Below are 22,042 nucleotides of genomic sequence, written 5' to 3'. Positions count from 1 at the left end.
CCCACTCTTCCCGCAGCAGCTACCTAATTGCCTACATGCTTTTCCAGCAGCACAGATAGCAGCAGCTGATTGCAATTGCTCATGGCACTAAGCACTGCTGCCAAGCCGCGCTGCTGGGCTCGCACTTCCCATGCACATCCGTGTGCCCTGCACATACCATAAGTGAATGCAAGAGAGTGGGTGACAACACAACCCTCAGCCCCAGAAGGATGCCCATGCACCACCAGCTGCATCTCCTGCGTGTGTCAGTGCACAAACTTCACCCTACAAATCCATGCAGTGTCAACACGGCGACTGCACACACTGAGCCGCATCGGGAACACACACAGCATCGCTGCCACCGGTACAGGCAAAGGGAGGGCTGGGGCATCTCTGAGCTGTGGGGTCCTCGATGTGCACAAGCAGCAGCAGTTCTCCCAGCCATAACATTCATCCCCTGCAAATATTTCCCCACCACCGATGGGGAAACTTTGGGGCGAGGCTCACCCTAAGCAGAGCTCTGAGCATCGCGCACGCCCTGCATCCTCCCTCTTTCTGCTTTCCCCTTGAAAGGAGTTCTATTTAAACCCAAGGAATCCCGCAGACCCCTCTCTTCCCCTTTTTGCATTCTACCCCCAGGGGGTGACGAGGATCCCGTCTTACCTGTGCCGAAGGGGTGAGACATCCTCCAGTCGAACCCCGCGATCTCCGGGCAGGAGAGGAGCCGAGAGCCCCCGGAGCATCATCCTCTCTCCCCTCCCCGGTCCCTCCCACCGCCTCCCTCCCGCCTCTCCCAACAGCTCTGCCTGAGCCCCAGGAAGAGCAAGGAGAGCACAGAGTTATAAGGGGCACAAAAGCAACGGCTGACACTGAATCAAGCCCTACCAGTGGAAAAGCTGGGGGGCACAGCTGGAAGTCGAGCAGCCATCCCTGAGCGCGGTGCTTTGGGTGCAACACAGCTCTGGGGCTGTGCAGGACCATCAGCATCCTTCCCCACTTCTTTTTGCTGAAAGGAATTTTGCAGGGAGGGATTTCTCTCCCTCTTCCATGCCGTTCTTCTTTTCTTCCTTATCCCCCTCCCCACTCCCTGCCAGTAGGAGGTCCCATATTCATACAGCTTTATGCTAAAGAGATGAGAACAGCTCAGGCTGAGCCTTCTGCTAAGGAAATGGAAACAGAGGAAAACCCAACCTAGCAGGAGCATGCAACCACTTCCATGGGTTGAGCCTGGGAGCACTGGGCACTTTGTGGAGAGCACACTTGGGGAATACAATGGGCACCTCTTAGCATCTTCTCTTTGCCCAGCCCAGCCCTATGCAAGCTCTCCCAGTGTGCAGCACCTGTGCACTGATCACGGGGAAAAGCAGCTTTAACCCAAGGTGCTGCACATTGTGATACCTCAGGTCATTGCCAGACGTTCCCTTCAAAGTGCATCTGAGAATGAAGTTGCATTGAGCTGAACTGGGGCTCAGGCTGAGCTTACCACTTGTGTTTCTCCTTCACTGTGTGTGTGGGAGGATGGCTAAAATAACTGCCTTGCCAGGGCAGGCTGTGCTGAAGCGATGGCTCTTTTGCTTATTGAAGTAGAGGTTGCTGCAGCCAGGCGTTAGGATGGGATGGGGTTGATCCCAAAATTTCTTCTCTGAAAGAGCCCTTCCTGGAGAAAAATCCAAGGGTTTCAAAGAAGCAAGTCCAGGCCTTGGTAGGGGGCTTGGAACTAGATGATCTTTGAGGTCCCTTCCAACCCAAGCCAGTCTATGATTTGGCTTCTCTGTGCTTGGAAGGGTCTGTAGTAGAATATCACCCTCACACCCCTTGGCAATGGTTGACACCAAGCCCTTCAAGGTGAATGAATTGCAACAAAATCCACTTTTTGACCTTCTGGGAGGGAAACCTGCAGCAGGGGAACGTCTCTGTACAGCACCACAAAGCACGCTGGCTTTCCCCTTCCAGCAAACAAGAGATGAACCGAGCGCCCCAATCTCTGCCCATCTGTGTTCTTTCATCTTCACCAGTGGCCACTGAAGCAGCTATTTTAATAACTATTAATTGTCAACATTAATCTCTATTATCACTAATGATGAGGTAAAAGTTATTAATATGCAAATTCTGAGAAATCTCATTAACTCCAAGGTCTTTGAGCTCCCAAAGTTTGTGGGATTAGCATCCCAAATTAGGCTTTCCCGCAATGCAGGTGTTGATATTTCTCCCTCTGAGGAGGCATAACCAATCCAGAGCAATAAAATTATTCACTTGGCCCTATCAGTTTTCAAGGAGCATCAGTAGGGACTGCTTTTGCTCCTAGGGAGTATCAAAACCTTCTTTGATTTGGAAACAGGGGAGCAGACAATAATCCGACCCCATGGTTCTTCACTGGTGGCTGAGGTCAGGAATGAGGTTGCCCGGAGTGTTTTAAGGATCTGTAAAGCTTCCAATGTCACCTCCTCCCCAGGGGTTCCTCCAAAAGACATCCCTGTCTCCTGATGGGTCTATAAGCTCAATTCCCAGAGGTTCCAGCAAACATCATCTGGGTGTTGTGGGTACCCAAGAGGTGGTTTAGGCCTCCAAGACACGGCAAAGCAAAATTAACCAGACACTTGAGTTGTCCAAGATGGCAGTGGAATACATCCTTCAAAAACCAACCTACAATGCTAAAAAGGGAAAAGAGTATTCAAAGAGTCCTAAATAGTCTACATCCTAAATGTGGATGTAGAAAGGGATCAATTTGGGTTGGACCGGGACAAGATTTCTTGACCCTCTTCCTCAGCATGAAGTCCTCAGCCCAGCCTAACATTCTCTACCCTCCCATTTCTTTGGCTTCCCCCTAGCAGCAATACAAGGCATTACCTTTCTACAGAATTAAGGTTGGAAAAGACCACTGAGATCATCAGAGCCAACCTTCAACCCATCACCACCACGCTCACAAACCCTCAGAAACTCATCCTCAGGGGAGGAGATGAAGACACAGTGATGGGACACTGCTCGAAGTGCCCCGTGGGGACTCAGGGTCTGGTCCCATAGTGTTGACAATGGTAGCCAAAGGATTTCAACAAGAGAATCCAGCTAGCAAAGAGCTTCCTGCATAAAATTCTCTTTCCATGTAAGGAAAAGCCAAAGGAGATTTAGGAAGTTCACAACCAATCTGTGATTTGAAGTTCTCAGAGCTAGGCTGTTGTGTTTTTTTTCCCCTCTCTTACTGGACATTTCCCCAAAATAGTCAGAAAAAAATAAGAAGTTTTTGTTACAAAGTGATGCCATGAATTGTGCTGCCAGAAGAGACGGGGAGCAACAGGGAGCCTTGTGGAAAACCACTGTCCCAAAGAGATGTGCAAACAGCTCGTCTCAGCCCAGAGAGGTGGAAGATGCCCCATCCCTGCAGACACCCAAGGTCATGTTGGATGGGGCTCTGAGCACTGATGAAGCTGTGGGTATCCCTGTTCACTGCAGGGAGTGGGACCAGATGGCCTTTAAGGGTCCCTTCCAACTCAAACACTATGATTCTATGAGATGGGCGTTACAGCATCAGGCATGGCCACACTCCCTCTGCTGGAGTCTGCACAGACAGCACTCAGCTTTCAGCATTCACGTTGCCAGAGATGTGCATGTTTTGAATAACCAGGAGAAATTACCATTGGGAGTTACCTGTGCACCCCAGTGCAGCCAACCCATGTGCTGGTGGCATCACAGGGTCTTCCTGATGACCTGGAGAGATGCAGGTGATAAGGATGAAGCAAAAGGATGCAGGATGGGGAGGAGAGGAGCCCCCAGCAGCACCTGGTGGTCTGCAGATCCAGGAGAGGAAAGAACTGCAAAACTTAAAGAGGAAAGGGTGAAAAAATGAGAGATTTAGTTGAAGTTTCTGATGCAAACCTCCAGCCACACAGTACACAGGCATAATCACTTAATTGCCAGCTTTTTTAGCAAGCTGCTATCATTACTGCCCAATCTTTACTCCAAGTGGTGGCCACATGTTGGATGTGCAGCATTTTCACCTACTGCTCTCCCATCCACCACCTCTGGGGTAGAGCCTGCCTTTAGATATCTGCAGTGACACATGGACTACTTTATTTTGGGGAGGGCATATGAAGAACATACCATCCCACCTCCATCCCATCCAAACGAGAGATGGAACAAAGCAGTTGATACAGAACATGGGTGGACTTGGTGATCTCGGGGGTCTTTTCCAACCTTAATATTCTATGACTGTCCTGGTCAACCCTCTTCTAGATCTCAGCTGGATACAGACCTCTAGAGAACAGCAGGGAGGTTCCTCTAGGATGCCCCCACCAGATGGGACCAAAGCAATGGGGACCAACGTGGTGGTGGGCTGAGGACCTTTGGAGGTGGCAGATGCTTTTGGGTCGGGGAGCAAACAGCATTGGTTTGGAAATAAAACCCTCCTTGTCTTCTTTGGTCTGTCCCCTAGATGGCACCTGCTCTCAGCAGATTAAATCCCTGATGGAAAGCAGTAGGAAGAGATACGTTAAAAACAAAACACCCCTAGAAACCTAAACAACAAAACCGAGAAAAGCAAAGAAAGAAAACCCCAAACATCAAATGTATATATTTTGATCAATGTATATATATTAAACAAAACCTAGAATTTATAGCTGTTTCATCATTTCTGCTGCTTTTTCCTCTCTGGGTATTCAGTTCTCTCCTCAAAACACCACTGGGAGAAGGTTACTGGCCTCACCCCAGCTGCTTTCTGCAGCAGTGAGGGGACATCTGGGGGCAAGAAAGGCCACCATCAGATCTCAGCACCTCCATGAACACTTCATCCTTATCGTTTTGGCTGAAGGATGAGAACCCCCACTCCTGCACAGCAGCCATCAGTGTGTCCTGGTGAGGAAGGGAGGATGAGGTGCAGGGAACACGTCCCCATCTGACCCCTTCCATCCCGAGCACTGAATGGTGCTGACATTCAGGCTGACTATTCTTAGATCTGCTTTGAACAGGGCACTTGGCACCTCAGAGGGTTATGGCCCTGCCAGGCTGATGCCCAACAGCCACAGCCTCATGTGATGACAGCCAGAAGGCGAGATGTCCTGCCCACCCCTTATCAGCTCCTCATGTATTTAAAGTCCTGCTGTAACATCAAGAACATCATTGCACTGCTTCGGCAGTTTTGCAGCCTTCCCAGTTCACCCCTGCACCCAGAATGGACCTGAGGGATGTCCTGGTTGAGGCCCTGTCCTGTGGGCTGAGGACGGAGACCACAGGGGAGGCACAGGTTTCCCTCTGGAGCTGTTGGATTCACAAACTGACGCACGAAGGTCTGCGTAGCAGCTGGCTTCTCCTTCCCTAGGGAGCCCATCTGCTCTTGGTTAGCTCATTCATCCCTTCCCAGCCATCACTGCAGCCTCACACATGGAAGAACATCGTGCTGAACCACTGGAATCATCCAGAGCATTTGGCTTTGACAACCCAGCATCCAGCTCTGCACCCTCACTCACCTCAGACCAGGACTTCCAGACTTACTTACTACCATTGCTTACCATTGTAGGAATGCCTGCTTTCATAGAATCATTAAGCTTGGAAAAGAAAAAAATCAAGTCCAGCTGTCAATACATCAGCACCATACCATCAGCCCTGTCAGGCTGGATGGAGCTCTGAGCACCTGATGGAGCTGTGGATGTCCCTGTTCATTGCAGAGAAGGACCAGGTGGCCTTAGAGCATCCCTAACTCAAACCATTCCGTGAGTCAATTCTGCATGTCCAGGACAGGCCAGTAAGAACATGTTCTGGCTTTCCAGTCATCTTGCTAGAAGAAGATAGCAGGCAGCTTCGTACTGAGCACAAAACCCATCAGGGCCTCAAAATTTGGTGCTGTTCTCACTCTGAGCAATGAAAAATCACCACAACTGTCTCTGGGATCCTTACAGTAGGGCAGAGCATGCCTCAGAATCACTTCTGAGGAATCTTATCATTACTAAGTTCTCAGCTGTGAGGGTCACACAATGCTGAGGAGTCCTTGGGAGGAGCTCTCAGCTGCCTTCCAGGTATCAGAGCAGTGTGCAGTGCTCAGCTCTGAGCACCGAGATCTTGCTTTCTGAAGGATGATTCACTTGCTGAGTACAGGTAGTTGGAAATCACCTCTCACTCCTTCCTCCCCAAACCCACAGCCTGTCCACGTGCATATGTAAGTTATTTCAAAGAGTCAGCAACATCAGCTGTAGGGCAGCTCATGCTGACAGAGGGAAGAATTGATCCTCTGGCCAGAGACCTGTGAAGATGCAGAACCTTCCTCCTTGCAGAGGATGCCACCATGCTCGTGCTGTCCTAGCTTTGCCTCAATCTCATGCCCACGTCTGCAGTGCAAGACTCTTGAGGACCCTGGTAAACTACAGGGAACTGGAGAGAAACTGTTCAAGCTTGGGTACCATGTAGATAACTAGTGACATCATTTCCAGGAAACACAGCTCATCCTCAGGCTCCCACAGTGCACTACCTCACTAATTTGGGGCTCGTCTCCATGTTGGGCAATGCCAACACAGTCAGAGCCATAAAGGCAACGGTAACCAGCCTTGACTGTCTCAGTGCACTGCATCAGCTGAAAGGTGCAATTATTTCTTGTTCTTCTCCATTAACCATAGCATATCTCATGTTGGAAAAGACCCATGAAGGATCACCACATCCAACACCTGGCTCCAAGCAGGACCACCCAAAAAACAGACCATAAGACACAAAGCAATCCCATTGTGTCTGCCCAGACTCCTGCCTACAAGATAACGCGTCTATTTACTGTCACAGTTGAGATGCTCAAATACTGCAAGCATTGGGGATTACAGAATTAATCTCAGCTACAGGGATACCCACAAATAACCAAAGAAATGCATACATCTGTGCTGGGACAAAGACCCAAGCTGTGCTGGGAGCTGAAGGTTAAATAAAGGACACCGATTAGGCATGAAGTAGAAATATATAAACAGTATATTTCTTTTTATTTTGCTTTTAAATACAATTTCCTTACACAATAAAGGAATCCCCTTTCCCTCCCCCTCCCCACGTCCCAAAGCAACTCTTATCAAAAGAAATCACCCACTGTAAAATCAACACTAGATAGAGGCATGCGCTTTGAGAGCATATTTAGCAAGTGCAACATCTATAGGTCCTATCTCCATAAATAGGAACGTGTGCTTTCCCTCACAATAGTTCCCCAGCAACCTGGGGAACAAACTTCCCAGACACCAAACCCAGAGATGTTTAACCAGCTATGTGCCATGCAGCAGAAGTGGCACCGAGGGAGGCGGTCAGTGGGGTTTGGGAATCTTTGAGGTCTTTTCCAACCTTAATGATTTTGAGAGCAGAATGGGGGAAAATGAGGAAGCATTTGAGATGCAGCCCCCTTCTCAGGTGGAACCAAGGGTTTGGTTTGCACTCATGTAGAACCACACATTTTGGGAGGGAAGGTTGCTGGGTGTCTTACTTTAAGACAAGCCCTGCTTTTAAGGGTAATTCCTGTGCGCAGAAAAGGCACAGCCCCACATATCGTTGAAGAGGATGGAGGAAAACAGAGACTAAACAATTCTGAAAGTAACAGAGCACAAAGGCATCTGACTCACTGAATCAGAGCAGCTCCACCAAATGCACGAGGCTGAGATCCTGCAGGGGTCAACAGCACGATGGGTTTCTCACTCTCCGGCAGCTGCATCATGCTTTCTCCCACCCTAGGATGGGAATGCCGTGGTCCCACATTGGAGAAGTTCAGAAAGACATGACGACACATTAATAAAAGAAAAATGAAATGGAAAGGTGGCCAAACTGCTCCTAAAGGTAAGCAGTTCACGGAGGAAGGGCACGCTGAGTTGCTCAGATGTCCACACCAAGGGCTGCACACTTTGCTCCATTGGGCAGGACCAGCATGGCCATGTTATACCACCACTGCCTACATGGACAGTGGCAGAAACTGCCCAAGTCATCCAACCTGGTGAAATCGATGTAAATTTGATGCTGAAACAGCGATTGTTGCTGATAGGCACGGTGACAGCTGATCACAGCCACCAGCGAGCTGCCGAGCGCTGAAACCAATACCCCAGCTGCTAAATTTGATACACTGCTTTTCAAAGCCCAGATCACGTAGCTCCACTACTGCCACAGCCCTTCTGTTTTGACGTGTGAGAAGCAAAAATTCAGTGGAGCTCAGAGGTTCAGAAGGAGAGAATTGCCAACTATTTTTTTCCAACTCTTTGCCATTTTGTTCACTTTGAGACTCCCACCTGGGGCAAAGCAAGGGATGCTGATGGCCTTTGTGTAGCAGCAAGAAGCGTCACATGGAGGACAGAGATGCCACACGCATCCCCTCCTCCTGCAAGCAGATCTTTGCAGCACAGATGCAGATGGGGAGCAGAAGGCAGCACGTCCCTTGGGACAAGCTCTTAATATTAAACACTGCATCAGAACTGTGCCAAGTGATCCGAGCTCATGCAGAGTTTTCTACAAGGGAGAGAGTCACAGCCAAGGATTGTCTTTGCTTGGAAGGAAAACACACAAAAGCTGAAAAGGAAAGTGCTAATTTGTAGTTCTTAAGCATGTGCTCAGGCAGCTCCCTTGTATGTCTGCTCCTTACACCATATTGATGGCTTGCTCTTTGCAACTAGAGCCAGAGCCAGTAGTACAATGGTCAGGGTTGGCATTTAAATTCCTTAATTAGATATGAAAACAATTAGAGAAGGTTATTCTCTTCTAACATCCACAGGCTGCAGCACAGATAGAAAACTGGGCAAACCCCTCCCATACTGCCTATTTAAATAGTTTTGGAAGCACGACAGATGAAAAAGATGACAGCCCGACTGGAACACTGTGCCATAAAGTAATCAACTAAAGAGATGCAGAAGACAGAGCAACAGCAGGACAATTACAAATCCTTCCTAATTGCCCATTATGGCAGAGCGAGCCCCAAGGGAGCAGCCGCTGCCACGCTGCTGCTCAAACACAGGCTCGTGTTCTCCAGAGAAAAATACCCACTCAGCATTTCGTCAGCATTCCTGCAGTTGGGGATGCCAGAGAGCTTCCCAGGAGAGAGCTGGAGAAGATGAGATCTATGTCAGGAGATGGCATCAGAAGCAGTGAAAACACTGAAGTTTCAGAGGAACGCACAAACATTTGAGCCAACTCTCATTTTTTCCCTGTTAGGCCATTTTGGTGATAACATACCAGAGGACAAATACAGAAAACAGTGGATAAGATTAAGGATAAACGTGAGCACGCCCCAACCGATGGGGCAGATCCTAGTCTGTGACCCATTAAGTGTCCAAGTGGAAGGAGCTCCAGGTGACACAACATGTCTCAGGTTCTCCTCCAGCATCTTCTGCAAGCGTTACCCAAAGTGGACCAACTTCATGTATTTTTCTGTTGTCGTTTTGCTTCTGTCCACAAAGAAGGTCCAGAAAAAACACAGTTCAGCAGCAGTTTCTGAAGCAGACAAATACAACATGCAACAGTTTACGAACTGTTTCAGTCTTGGGGATGGGGGAACCTTTGAAGGACAATTATTTGAACCACAGCATGTGGGTGCGATCGTCTACCGTATTTGTTTTTTGGAGCATCCCAGTTCACACAGGTCATCCGGAAGCATGCATCACATCTCACAGCTGTTGGATTCATCTTGAAACACTTCACCAGGTGGTACAAACTAGTTGAGTTTGTTTTCTCCACTCCTATCCTTCCTCAGTGATGCCTTGACGTATCACCCAACTCCAGTTTGACATTTATTAATAGCTTCAGATGTTGATGCCAGAGAACGCGGGGGGTTGTTGTTAGTGATGTTGCCAGTCTTGCTTTCTAAGCAATCCAGAAAGTGCTATATTGCCTGTTCAGCAGTCCATGTTTCAACAACTGCCCTTCATTTACATGGAGAAACAACTATTTCCATACATTAGAGCGTCAACATCATCTTTGAAGGCAATAAAACGAGTCTCAGACCAACAAAGCTATTCAGGTACAAATCCAATTTTAATTATCAAGCTAATTTCTAGCTCCTACATTCAGTGCAAGGATCAAAAACTACAAATTCGAGAGTAGAAATTTATTCTATTCTCAGTTTCCAATTGCTTTGGCAACTGTCAGAAGACAACTCCCAAAATGCATTTATTTCAGAAGCATTCTGCGACCTCTGTGGTTCCAGGTGAGCATCACGAACTCTCAAAAGCTACCAACATCCTTCAAAACCCAACTCTTTGGCAACAGTTACACATAGCATTGTGCGTATATAAAGAGCTTATAATAAAACTTCTTTTACATTCTAATTGTCTTAACCTTCACAGAAGTATTAAAGTGCTCGATCAACTCTGAACAGTCCCTCCTTCCCTAGTAAGCCTACTTCCTGGAGATGCCTGCCTACACTTACATCAGCAAAACCAGAAGCAAACAAGAGAAAAGGTACTTGTAGAAGGAAAATCCTCTGCAGGACCATTGCAACTCCTCAACAGCCACGAGGCCTTGGTAGTCTTACATCTCTCTGCTACCCACATCTTTAGACACGGGTCCGAAATATTCACACAGGCTAAACCAGCCCCCCATCACTTGATTCTTTGGCCCCACGCATTCTGTAGAAAGAAAACTTTGCAAAACAGAATCCTAGGGATGCTACTGAGAAAAAACAAACACTGAAGTCATACTGGCAAAGCAACAGCAATGAATCCCCAACCCAATAATTGTGATGGCTATTTAATTCCCCCCAGTTATCTGGATTTTAAGAGACCTTCAACTAAGTTTGACTCAAACTGACGTTTTCAAATTGAGACTTTTTTGGTCCTTGTGAGCAGAGACTTGGAGGGCGCATCTCAAAATTAATTCTTCTTGCAACACTTGCATCAGCTACTCTGCACTAGAGGAGATTTCATCCAGGGCCTCGGAGAGGACCAGAGGTTCATCCCAGCAAGCACATTGTCTCCTCCTTCCAGCCACAGCACCCACAATACAGTTCAAACTACCCTGCAGGATGACTTCTCTCAGCCAAGAGCTGAGACACCAGCAATGTACTCCCAAGACAGGTAGTAGTTTACTTGACCATAAGTTAACACTTCTCATTCTAGTTCTGGTTAAATGTGACGTACCCAACACACAAGCTTTGTCAGGCCTGTGCAATTGCTCTTTCATCTAAGTACTTAATTGTTTGCTGTCATCTTTTTCTGTTGACTGGAGATCAGAGATGCTTTTACCGCCTCCACCCAGTCCCCAAAATCCCGTTTGCTGATTGCTCACCTTCTCTTTCTACATGTGGACCTTGGTAATAGCCATCAGCAATTTCACCACAAAAATGACTCAAAGCCCAGAAAACATTGATGAAGGCAGTCAGAAGCCATGCACAGATTTGCATTCCGTATCACACCACTGGTCAGACATCACATGAGTTACCCCTGCTGCCTTCAGGACCAACTGAAAGCCCAATGTGTGACATTTACCTGCTTTCATCTGCTGGAGTGTTACCTTGACCTGCAGCCTTCTCAGCATTCACACGAGAATGGGCTATGACATGAAGGCCTTGCTGCTGCTTGGCTTGCTATGAAAGCTGACAGCTTTCCCTGTGTTAGCTCTGGGATGCAGTGACCATGCCCACAAGGGAGCACATTTAACACTCTCTTTCATTAAGACGAAGAGATTCCACAAGAAAATAAACCTTTTCACACACGTGTGAAAACCATAGGTGACTGCATCAAGATGAAATACCACCTGATATTTAGCACAGAGACAACAAATCATCAGCGGCTCGAGTCTGTTCATATGCTGAGAAATTTTCTCTGCAGCTCTCCTACCTCTCATTACAAAGTTGGCCTTCCTCATCGTGCAGAGAAACACCCAACCTGTAGGGAACCGAGCAAGCAAGCAACATTTCTCTCTGCTAATTTACAAAACAATTTCCCCTTTTCTCATTTTTTGCTGTTTTGAAAGTTTGTCATCATCAGGACTCCACTTTGCTTGAAGTTTTGCCTGCAATCTGCAGCGTGCAGCAACGGGCAGGCATTGACATAAAGGGCAGCTGGTTTCACAGTACTTCAAATAAGAAAACTGACCACTGTACAAGCAAAATTAAATAAACTGAAATATAAAAGACTGCAGAAGTTAGATTCATCCAGAAATATAATATAATGTCTGGGAGCAGGGGAAAAAACTGGAGATTAGTCACAGAACAGAAACAATGAAATGAGCAACAAATATTGATTAGGCAAAGGAGGAGAACTTTCATTGCATGCTGTACATTAAAATTAAATGCAAAATTCACATATCAGACCACCAAGACAGAACGATGAAGGTCTCAAGCCATGGGATGAGGAAAGTAAAGAAACATCTTGAATAAAGAATCATGGAAAAATAATAGTAAACAAGCAGCTTCAGAAGAAAAAAAAACAAGGGACCATACAACAAATGAGAAAAAGCAGCACTAAAGCAGAGAACAAGTATATGGTCAAGACACCACAGGTAACACTGATTGCACAAAACACTTCTGATATTTTGAAAGAACCAGGCCTATTTGAATATCTATGCAAAATATATACACAAATCCATATGTATATATGTACACAGAGGCACTACTGTACATATGTATATGCAATCATTAACACAACTGCCCTTCGACAAGTTTCAGCATCTGACTCTGGGTGCAAGCAAGGACGTTGCAGTTGTGCAAAACTACACTTCTGTGTTTGATTACCAAGTGGTAAAATCAGAAAGAGCCAAAATAATTCAGACCCAGATGCAGTTCCACCAACATCACCACGTGAGCCCAATTTCTGAATGCTTCCAGGTCATCTGTGGGAATTAAATACTCATCCAAAGCTGTGGGTTGCATCAGTACAAACTAACTTGTTTCCAACCCTTCTGCCAATGAGTCTGAAGAGACAGTCAGACATTTCCCCTGACAACAGTTTGCTATGAGGCCATCCCACCTAGGATACCAATTTAGGAATGCTGGATTAATAGGAAATGGAATTCAAAGGCCAAACTAAATAGGACTGTCATTCTGTAAAAGGGTCAGCTGTTGTCCTTACAGTGCTTTGGAAAAAAGGGACGTGATGCATACAAAAGGGATTTTCCCCCACCCCTCAAACAAGGGTACACACAACAACTCTGAATGCATGCTCCAACTGTATGGCATGCTGTTTTTCCAGGGTTTCCAGTTTTGGGATGAGAAAGGTGGCATTTCCATCGAGCTCGCTTGCCTCACAGCTCCAAAGATCACTGGCCTCCCAAGTCCATGGCTGTTTTGGTCTGACACTTCAATGCTCAATTGGTCTTTGATATGTGCATTACCAATGCCATATTAGAGCAGAAAGAAAGTGGTGAAAGAAAGAACTGCAGATAGACTGTCCTATGCCTTGGCAGAGACGCCCCATCCTTCCAACTCCAAGAGAGCCATCCTCACAGCTCCGCATGCAGCAGATCTTGTTTAGTGCTCTGCATCCATAGCATCCAAGTACTTGGCTTCAATGATTCTAGGGAGCAGGTTATACCTAAGAACAAACCAGAGAGAGTGCATTAGAAACTGCTCAATTCAAGTGTTTTGTTTGCCAAGTCTGATTTTCATTTGCCTGCAGACACACTCATGTTTTGTGCTGGGGAGGCAAGCAATAGCTTCCTGCTGTCCCCAGCTTGCTAGTGGATGGATTACTTGTCCACAAGTCACAATTTATATCCTACTCCTATTTTCTTAAGCACTCTCCCTACAGTTTTCCAGCACACAAACCATACCTGATGCAGCCTTGCATCCAGTACAACACTTTGAACAGCAAGCATTGAGGGTTCACAGGAGAAACCCTTCCCAAAATTTCAGGCCTGGCACAAGCTTTAGGATGCAAGGGTATTTATCTTGCATTTCCTCAGTCCTCCAAGTATATCAGGTCACTCTTTCCAGCTCTCCCCACGAGGAAGTTTTAATGGGAACCCAGCAGCTTCAGACAGTCTTTTAATAAGCACAGAATACATCAAGACTTGAGATCAAGAAGTTGAGCAGGGCAGTGACATTCCAGCTGCTGGTAAGGCTCCATGCCTACCCAGCCCTCAGCATCCATTTGATCATGGAGGTAGTGATGCCTCTATTCCCTTGCTTTCCTCTATTCTGGGGGGTTGTTTGTTTTTTGTTTTGGTGTTTCATTTTTGTTTTTGTGTTTTTTTGTTATTTTCTTCCTCCCCACAAACACCTTCATCAATTAATGTATTTGGGTGAGAAAAGAAGAAGAACATGGTAGAAAGCTGCTCTCATCAGATCCCACTGCATATTTGTAGTTTGACACTTTTCTTGTTTATGAAGGAAGCAATTCAGCTGTTCTAACAGTGTACAGTGCTAGAAAGCCTGTTTACAACCTGAAGGGTCTTTTCAAAGAGCCAGAAAAGAGATCCCAAACAGCACTTGCTGCTGAGAAATGCCCCACCTGCTTAAACTGACCTGCCATGAAGTAAAATGCTTGAAAGCTGTGAAAGCACAGAAACAGAATGTAGAAAGATTCTTCCTCTCTGAGCAACTTTAAGTATGTCCCAGGGCAGGGATAGGAGTGTAACAAAAAACACTAGACACCCCCCAGTTTTGGCTCAACACTTGGAATCGGGCACACACACACAAAAAAAATATCATTTTCTCCCAACAGACCACTCCACTGCAATAGTAAGTCACTGAAATCAGTTAGTTTTCAACACTGACACTGGAAAAATATTGGACCCAGTAAATGACAATGCAAAGCACGTGTTTAATGCAGTTGGAAGGAAGGGAATGCAGCCTTGAGACAAGCAAACCATATGGCAAGTTTTCTGGATGGGACACCGAGCTGTGACTCATTCAGCTGGGTTTGATTCTCGACTCTGACCCCTGGCTATTCTCTTCTTCCTCCCTCTGCTTCTTTAAAAAAGCATTTCTTTTCTGCCTCATCTATTTAGAGCACCAGATCTCCATGAGAAAGTCATTATTTGCTACAGAGCTATGCATCATGGTGCAGCCTTCTCAGCTGGAGCCCACAGACATTGCATGAACGCAATGTGGAATTCAGAAGGAAGGAAGGAAGCAGAGGGCAGCTTTCCGTTCCAGGTACTACCATTTTCCCCTTAGCAGCAGGGCCAATTACAAAGGCTATTTGAAAAGCTGCTCTGGCAAGAGAAACAACTTAGCAGATATAGCATAAGACGACAGTGCCTTATTTAGTCAAAGAAAACACGTATTTGCACCATTAAATTACCCAGCTTTTTGAGAAATTCAGGTTCTCTAACACAGCATTCTCCACAGTAATTTACCTTATAACAATTTATATTAACTGAATATTTATACCTGCCCAGAGATTGTGAATACCCCATGCTTAGAGGTGTTCAAGGCCAGGTTGGATGGGGCCCTGGGCAGCCTGGGCTGGTATTAAACGTGGAGGTTGGTGGTGGCCCTGCCTGTAGCAGGGGTTAGAGATTCATGATCCTTGAGGTCCCTCTTCCAACCCGAGCCATTCTATGGTATTGTGACTTAAGTAAGAATGCCCTGAATTTTCTTTCCTGTACTGAGATACTCTGCAGAGGCTTGCAATTCCCACAAGAATCCATCATCCACAAACTATTTGCCAGCCATTTAACCAGGCATCCCTAGAGCCATCTACCTGAATGGTGGGAGAGCATCTCCTACCAGAAGAGCAATCATTTCAGTGCTCTCTACTGGCTGGTTCATCTTCAAACACCCAGCCCAAATAGCTCTATAACTGGGATCCTGCTGAAAGCCATGGCAGCTGACATTTGCTTTTGTTTTGAAAAGAACTGAACCCAGCTTTACCAGCCAAGGGGATTGCCACCACAATAGCTGCTTTTGCAGATTATCACATCGGGAGCACTGAGCTTCCATATCAGATGCAAAACCTCCAGCACTGCAAGCTCAAAGAGAACTAGATATCCCTGGATGCCATACAGGCCTAAAAATAATCAAATGGACTGGAAAGAGATATGTTCTAAGATCTTATTAAGGCTTCTCATTACAGCCTAAGAATGGAGAAGAAAGCATGATTTAACTGAAGACTGATGGACAGACACTGTTTAAAGAACATTAGGAAAACATTAAACTTCAGTGATTCTCTTTCAGGGGTTGGACACGATGATCATTAAGGGTCTCTTCTAACTCAGGATATTCTGTCTCTGAATGAGGATTGCAAGATATTGTGGGGTTCCTGTAGTTTTATGTTAGATGCATTTTGAAGATTTCAGGTGGTCTGTCCGAGCTGATTACTTACAATGGCACTCAGCAACACAGGTGGTCTGTAAGGTCACTGCATCCCAGCACTATATAAAAGATAAGGACTCCTTCCTCTTTACATTCATGTGGTGCAAAAGAAAGTTTCCAGCTCTGCCCTGACTGCAGGCTTTGGGGAATCAGAATGCAAAGCAAGATGGAGCATCCTCAATACCAAGAGGAAAGGCTCAGATAACTGCAGCTACTCAGGAAGACGTGCTCACAGGCATTGCAAAGGGAGACCCAGGTGCCTCTTTGCCAGCTAAAAAGTGACAAACCAGACCACACCCCTTTGCATAACACTTTGTGTTATTAGAGTCAAAGGCTCTCTGTGCTATTCCTCCTCAAGCCATCATGTACTCAGGAGACCACTGTGTCTCCTCTTCAACCAGACAGGCTTCCAACAGCTGGAAGACAAAAAGCATTGGAGATAGGAAAAAATACAGCCAAGCTTTGCTGGGAGGAGTTTCTTACCTGATTGGGATCATTCCTATCATGATGAGTGGGAAGATCATCTTCATGTAGGGCAACGGTGACATGCCAAAACCACAGAGGATGAGGAGCTGCAGGACCTGCAAGCCTGTGAAATAGTGGATCTTTCTCTGGGGCACTCTGCGGATGTAATGAGTCGGAGGATAAGCAGTCTGGGAAGAGAAGAATGATGCCTGAGAAATGCAGCAACCTGGACTCGTGACTGCAGGACACAATGCAGGCTTCAGAACAAGGGTTTTAACAAACCTAGTTTACACCACGCTGTGCATTAACAGTCCTTAATGTGCTCAACAGCTGAACGTAGGATTTGTAGGGTTAAAGCATGCAACAACCTGACTGCATTGGCAACAACACACAGATGATGACTGGGCACAAGAAACCCGGGGGAGAAATAACACACAATGAAGACTGCCTCAGGGAGCATCTGGAGTGCAAGAAAATATCTTGATAAGTACAGTAATGAGATTCCCCTGAGTAGGATTATCAGGGCTTTGCAGCAACACATGAAGTGCCTGAGGGGGTGCACAGAGAGTGATGGGAAGCAGAAGTATTCATCCAGCAACCCCATCACTTGTTTCCACACCTGAAACCCAGCTCTTCATTATTACATAGCCTTTCTCCTGCTGATCAGACTATGCTTGCCCTGGTGGTCCCATTTTCCATCTGAACCTTGCTACGGGAACAGCAAGAGATGAGATTGTGGAGGTGCTGGAAGAGGCCAGCCTCCAACAGCCATGATTCTCCACTTACATGAACTACTCACTTTTGAGAAAGAGCAAAAAGTGACATTAATAGGCTAAATATCACTCGTGGTTTCTACTGACAGTGACTTGCTCATGTCTGAGTACAGGCTTTGACTCACTGTCTATACATCAATGAAGCGTATGAGCGACTGTCTGCTGGCACTGATACAGACTCAACGGATTCAGATTGTGCCATGACTCATTAAAAGGTTTCCAGAAAAGTGAGAGTTCCATATTTAACATTACTTTTTAATTTTCCAAGCTGAAGCTCGGAAAATTCCACAGAATTTGTATTAAAATCAGAAGTAATATTCCACAGCATCACTATTCAACCACATAACTATCCAATCTCCATTCAAAAAATCAACATGACAATGGTAATCTTTACCCCGATTTCACAGTCTTGATCTCTGATGTTACATCTCAGAGGTTAAGACAGATTAGCAGAAGCACCAGGCTTGCTAAGCCCTTGACCCATTACATAAGAGGTGAGCTGGAGACTCATTATTGCTCCCAGGTACTGCCCACAGTGCCAACGAGGGCCTTAATGCACTTGTCATACAGATGGCTTGAAAGTAGATTTCCAGATTTGTTTTCATCCCACATCAGAAGCATCTCAATAGCACAAGTCATTTCATTTTGAGTGTACGATCTCATGATACTTTGCACATTTGAGACAAAAGCATAAAATGAGGCAAAAGTGACCTTTTCTGAAGCTTTGTCGGCAAAACTGGAAGTCATCATCGTAGATTTGTTTCTTTTTTCCTAACTATTCTTAAGACACACATACTCTGCAGCTGACAGACACCAGGGGGGTTTTAAGACTGACAAACACCCCGTGTGCCATGGTTCTGCAACTATCACAGGCAGTGTTTGAATGCATGTGTTGTGTGAATGTGTTCGTGCCCTACAGAGTTCAGAGCAGGTCTTCCCTGGTTACAGCTCTCCTGGTTCCACCCATGCACTCATTCTTACCCTCCTGGAGAAAGGCTTTCTAGAGCAATCCTGAAGCAAACTGAGAAGAGTGGGATTATCTGGGACACTACTCCAAGCAAGAGAACTCAAATGCTTTCACAGCAGGGAAACGCAGAAAGCAATTTATGCAGAATTTGAAAGGAATGAGATGAGGTGTAATTCTCTGAACAATTTAGCTACCACTTTTTTCTAACCCAACAATAACCTTGCCACTTTTGTTGTTTGACACAGCATTACTCTCACTTGTTCATCTGCTTTCACACAAAAGAATTCTCTTGCTCATGTCTCAGTGACAGTCAGACTCAGCCAGAGACATCATCTTTCACTCCCTCCCTCTCTGCAGAGAAAGGTGAAATGGATACGCAAGGTGCAGGTGGAAAATGGAAATCAATGGAAATCAAGATGGAAGATGGAAATCAGCCTCACGAGAGCATGAATTTTGGGGGTAAGCCCATTCCCAGCACCACCAGCTAGCCACACCATGTTAGCTCTTGGCACTGGCTGGCTCCCGGGTTGTAAGCATGATTTATTTACTCCACACCAAGCCAATGCGTGAACATTACCTGTTCTTTGAGCAGCAGAGCCACCCTCTCAAAGAGCTGGTTCCCATCAATGGAGGTCAATGCAATGTAGAGGAAGAGGCCGTAGAGGACTGGTTTTGGAATCCACTGAAGAGGGAAAGGGAGGAGCAGGAGCGAGAGGCCAACCAAGAAGTTTGCCACCAGACTCGTCAGCCGGGTCTCCTTCACACTCACAATCCTGGAAGCAGAAAAACAGGAATTAGTGGAGAAGGATAAGAACCCCAGTACCCACATAAACTTCTTACCGGGGCACACAGCTCAGAGGGAGCTCAGGACACGTGCCACTCAGGAAAGGGAAACTCATCTCCACAGCACTGAGATCAGCACTTCTGGCCCCACGCTGACACCGAGAAGACAGAGCTCTGCTGGATCCAGGCCAGGCACTTAATCCACAACTCAAACAGAGCACCTGGAGAAGTGCCAAATTCCCCTTCTCCGAAGCTGCACAGATCCCATCCTGAACTAAATTGCCCTCTAAACTAATTCTATCCAGCACATTGCAAGAAAATAGGCAAGAATCCTTTTTCTGGGCATTAATCCTTCCCTCAATTTACCCAACGCATATGCAATTGGCTTTTATCCAGAATAAAACTCGTTGGCTTCTACAGGAACTAATGAATGTCTTGGAAGGAAAAAAGTGGATCTGCATTCTCAACTGCAAGTCAACAGATGTATGTGAGGATTGCCTTGTTTACACGGAGGGAATGCTGGAAGCACTATGCATGGAGCTAGAAATTTAATTCTGCTGTGGATTACAGCAGCAGTGCTGTGAATTGCCTACCACCATGCAGACCTTATAATTCATTAGTGCAAATTTCATAGAATTCATGAACTATTTTTAATAAATAGCAACAAAAGATGGACAGAAAAGTGTGCAGCAACTTCCAGAGCCTACTCAGGGGTGAGAGGGTTGTTTTGTTTTGTTTTCATTCAATGTAAGCCCAAAACAATGGGAGGAAACAAAACCCTCATCTCTCAAGAGTACTTATAGAGGAAAAAAAGAGATTCTTAATGTAATTCATATTTATACACATATTTAGAAGATAAATCCACAGTATAAGCGGGTGAATAAATCCCCTATTATTGGTGAAACTCTTGCCACAGGCTCTCTAGGCATCATCTGGTGGCTGCAAGACATTCTGAATTAACCCTCTACACAAAGCACCGTGAAGATTAGCACAAGATCTATGAGAACATTTCCCTTTTTTCCAAGTACTGCTGACACTTCGTAATCCCTTCTGTACTAAAGAAGGTTCCTTCTCAGTGAATTCTTTCAGTATTGAGAGCCTTCCTTTTAAACATGGTCAGGTTGAACATCTGAAATTTTGTATTTTTGCATTCAAGAACGTAACGATGCTGTGGGGGAGCTGGATGAAGGAATCTTCCACACCTGTATTTAGGGTCTGAGGGAAAGCACAACACGCCAAGGCTTGCTCTTAGCACTTGGATAACACAGAATTTACATGAAACCTAAGGAATAACAACTATTACAAACAGAACACCAAGTCCTGAGGACAACACTTAAATTCCCCAGTGAATGTTGAGGCAGATTCTATGTGTCATCCAAGATTACCAAAAAAGGATACGCAGAAGAGACAGGAGGTATTAACCTCTGTGGAACTCCCCGTCTTCCTTCACATCTGAATTTAAACAGTCAAAACCACAGCCTTCCTCCTTCCAAACACACTTTTGCAAGTTTCTTAATGGGATGTCCCTCCCATTGCCTGGAGAAGCCAGAGGAAGAGAGCTGCTTCCCCCTGTTATCTGCAAACTGCTCCATCAGCTCTGGAAGAACAGGAACATCTGGGGGGTATCATTTGGCATCATTTGCACAGCCTCCAGGCCTGCATCACTGCAGAACAGAAGTCTCAGAGACAGAGACAAGCAAGCTTTAAGAGCAACTGCAGGGGCTATTTCAGATTAATCTGATAGTCCAATAAGGAGCAGTCAGACCACTTTAGTGCCATCAGAACCACTATGAGCCTCTTGAGTGTTGCAGTAAAGCAGGAGGGAAGAGATGCACTAAGTGATTCAGTCCATCCGTGTGCAGTAAGAGCTCCCCTAGTTTTGCCTTTGGGCAAGCTACCAAGGAAGCATTTCTTGTTTTGGGAAAAAGAAGATGTTCACAATCTGCAAACAGAGCATACACAAGGTTGCTAGGTTCCTTGTGAGTGCAGTGATGGAAACTGAAGGATCAAAGCTAGATATGAAACCAGCACATTTCAATAAGATATAAGCCTGCACGGATGGGAACAGCCCAGAGCAGCAGCCTTTTGGTAACAGATTTTTGAAGCTCATCACATTTTGTCGTCTTCTCTTAGGGATGCAGCAGTCACAGCATTGAGGAGTGCCTGAATGTACATAAGTTCTGCAATAACTATGGTCACTTGCTGTGAAAGCCATATAAAGTAGTCTGGAATCCCTTGCCAAAATAGTTAGAACTGCTCATTATTTATCAAATCCCATGTTTTTGAAGCTGAACTTCCCAGCCTCCAGACGCTCCTTTGCCAACTCTGGCACCTTTCTAATTTCCAGGAAAAAAAAAACAACAGTTCAGAATCTGGTTTGTCTCTTGAGGAAGCAGTTCCAGAAAGTCTGTACTGCCATGGAAATGATGTAATTAACAGAGATTATAGAGCAGAATCCAGGCTCGTTTCCCTAGGATCCTTTAAAATGGTTAGCATGGGATTAGCCATTCCCCACCTCCTCCGTATGCCTATTTGCAGATTGCCAGATTCCCATCAAATTCAAGTGGTTCACCCACAGGGAAGAAGAAGAAAATTTCGCTTTCATTGTGACGGAGCTTTATTCCTGTTAGTGCCATCATCCTCATGGAGCTTTGATTCGAATGCAGGAGAGGAACCTGCCAAGGGAGTCAGCACCAGAACAACTCCTGATTTTCTAATTGAGCTATGGTACGTTTTCTTTTTCAGCAGAGCTAAGAGAAAAAGGTGACAGCATTGCTCAGAGCCTCCTGTTTATGGCTCAGTGCTTTGCAGAGAACAAGCAGCTTCAGTCTCAAAGGGAATTCAGACAAGCAGGCAGCCCTTATTCCTGTCTTTGCTCCCTGTATTTGGTTCAAAGCA

General features: G+C 45.9%; 1 protein-coding gene across 4 annotated transcripts in view; it reads right to left on the bottom strand.

Moving 5' to 3' along the window:
- Positions 1-6,994: 6,994 nt before the first annotated feature.
- The window catches only part of SLC4A11 (solute carrier family 4 member 11), a 95,145-nt gene continuing 80,097 nt past the window's right edge, over positions 6,995-22,042 (bottom strand). For all 4 annotated transcript variants that reach the window (XM_042812661.1, XM_042812663.1, XM_042812659.1 and 1 more), the window contains 3 exons: positions 18,939-19,134; positions 16,640-16,809; positions 6,995-13,430 (listed from right to left, as the gene is read on the bottom strand). In XM_042812661.1, the coding sequence (XP_042668595.1) occupies positions 13,367-13,430; positions 16,640-16,809; positions 18,939-19,134 (430 nt within the window). In that variant the 3' untranslated portion in view covers positions 6,995-13,366. The remainder of the gene's footprint in view (positions 13,431-16,639; positions 16,810-18,938; positions 19,135-22,042) is intronic.

The sequence above is a fragment of the Centrocercus urophasianus genome, unplaced genomic scaffold, assembly GCF_019232065.1.
Source record: "Centrocercus urophasianus isolate 14NV4802_14NV808 unplaced genomic scaffold, USGS_Curo_1.0 seq_13, whole genome shotgun sequence".
NCBI classification, from domain to species: Eukaryota; Metazoa; Chordata; class Aves; order Galliformes; family Phasianidae; genus Centrocercus; species Centrocercus urophasianus.
The sequence above is the reverse complement of the archived record's forward strand: the minus strand, read 5'-3'. Positions and strand labels throughout refer to the sequence as shown.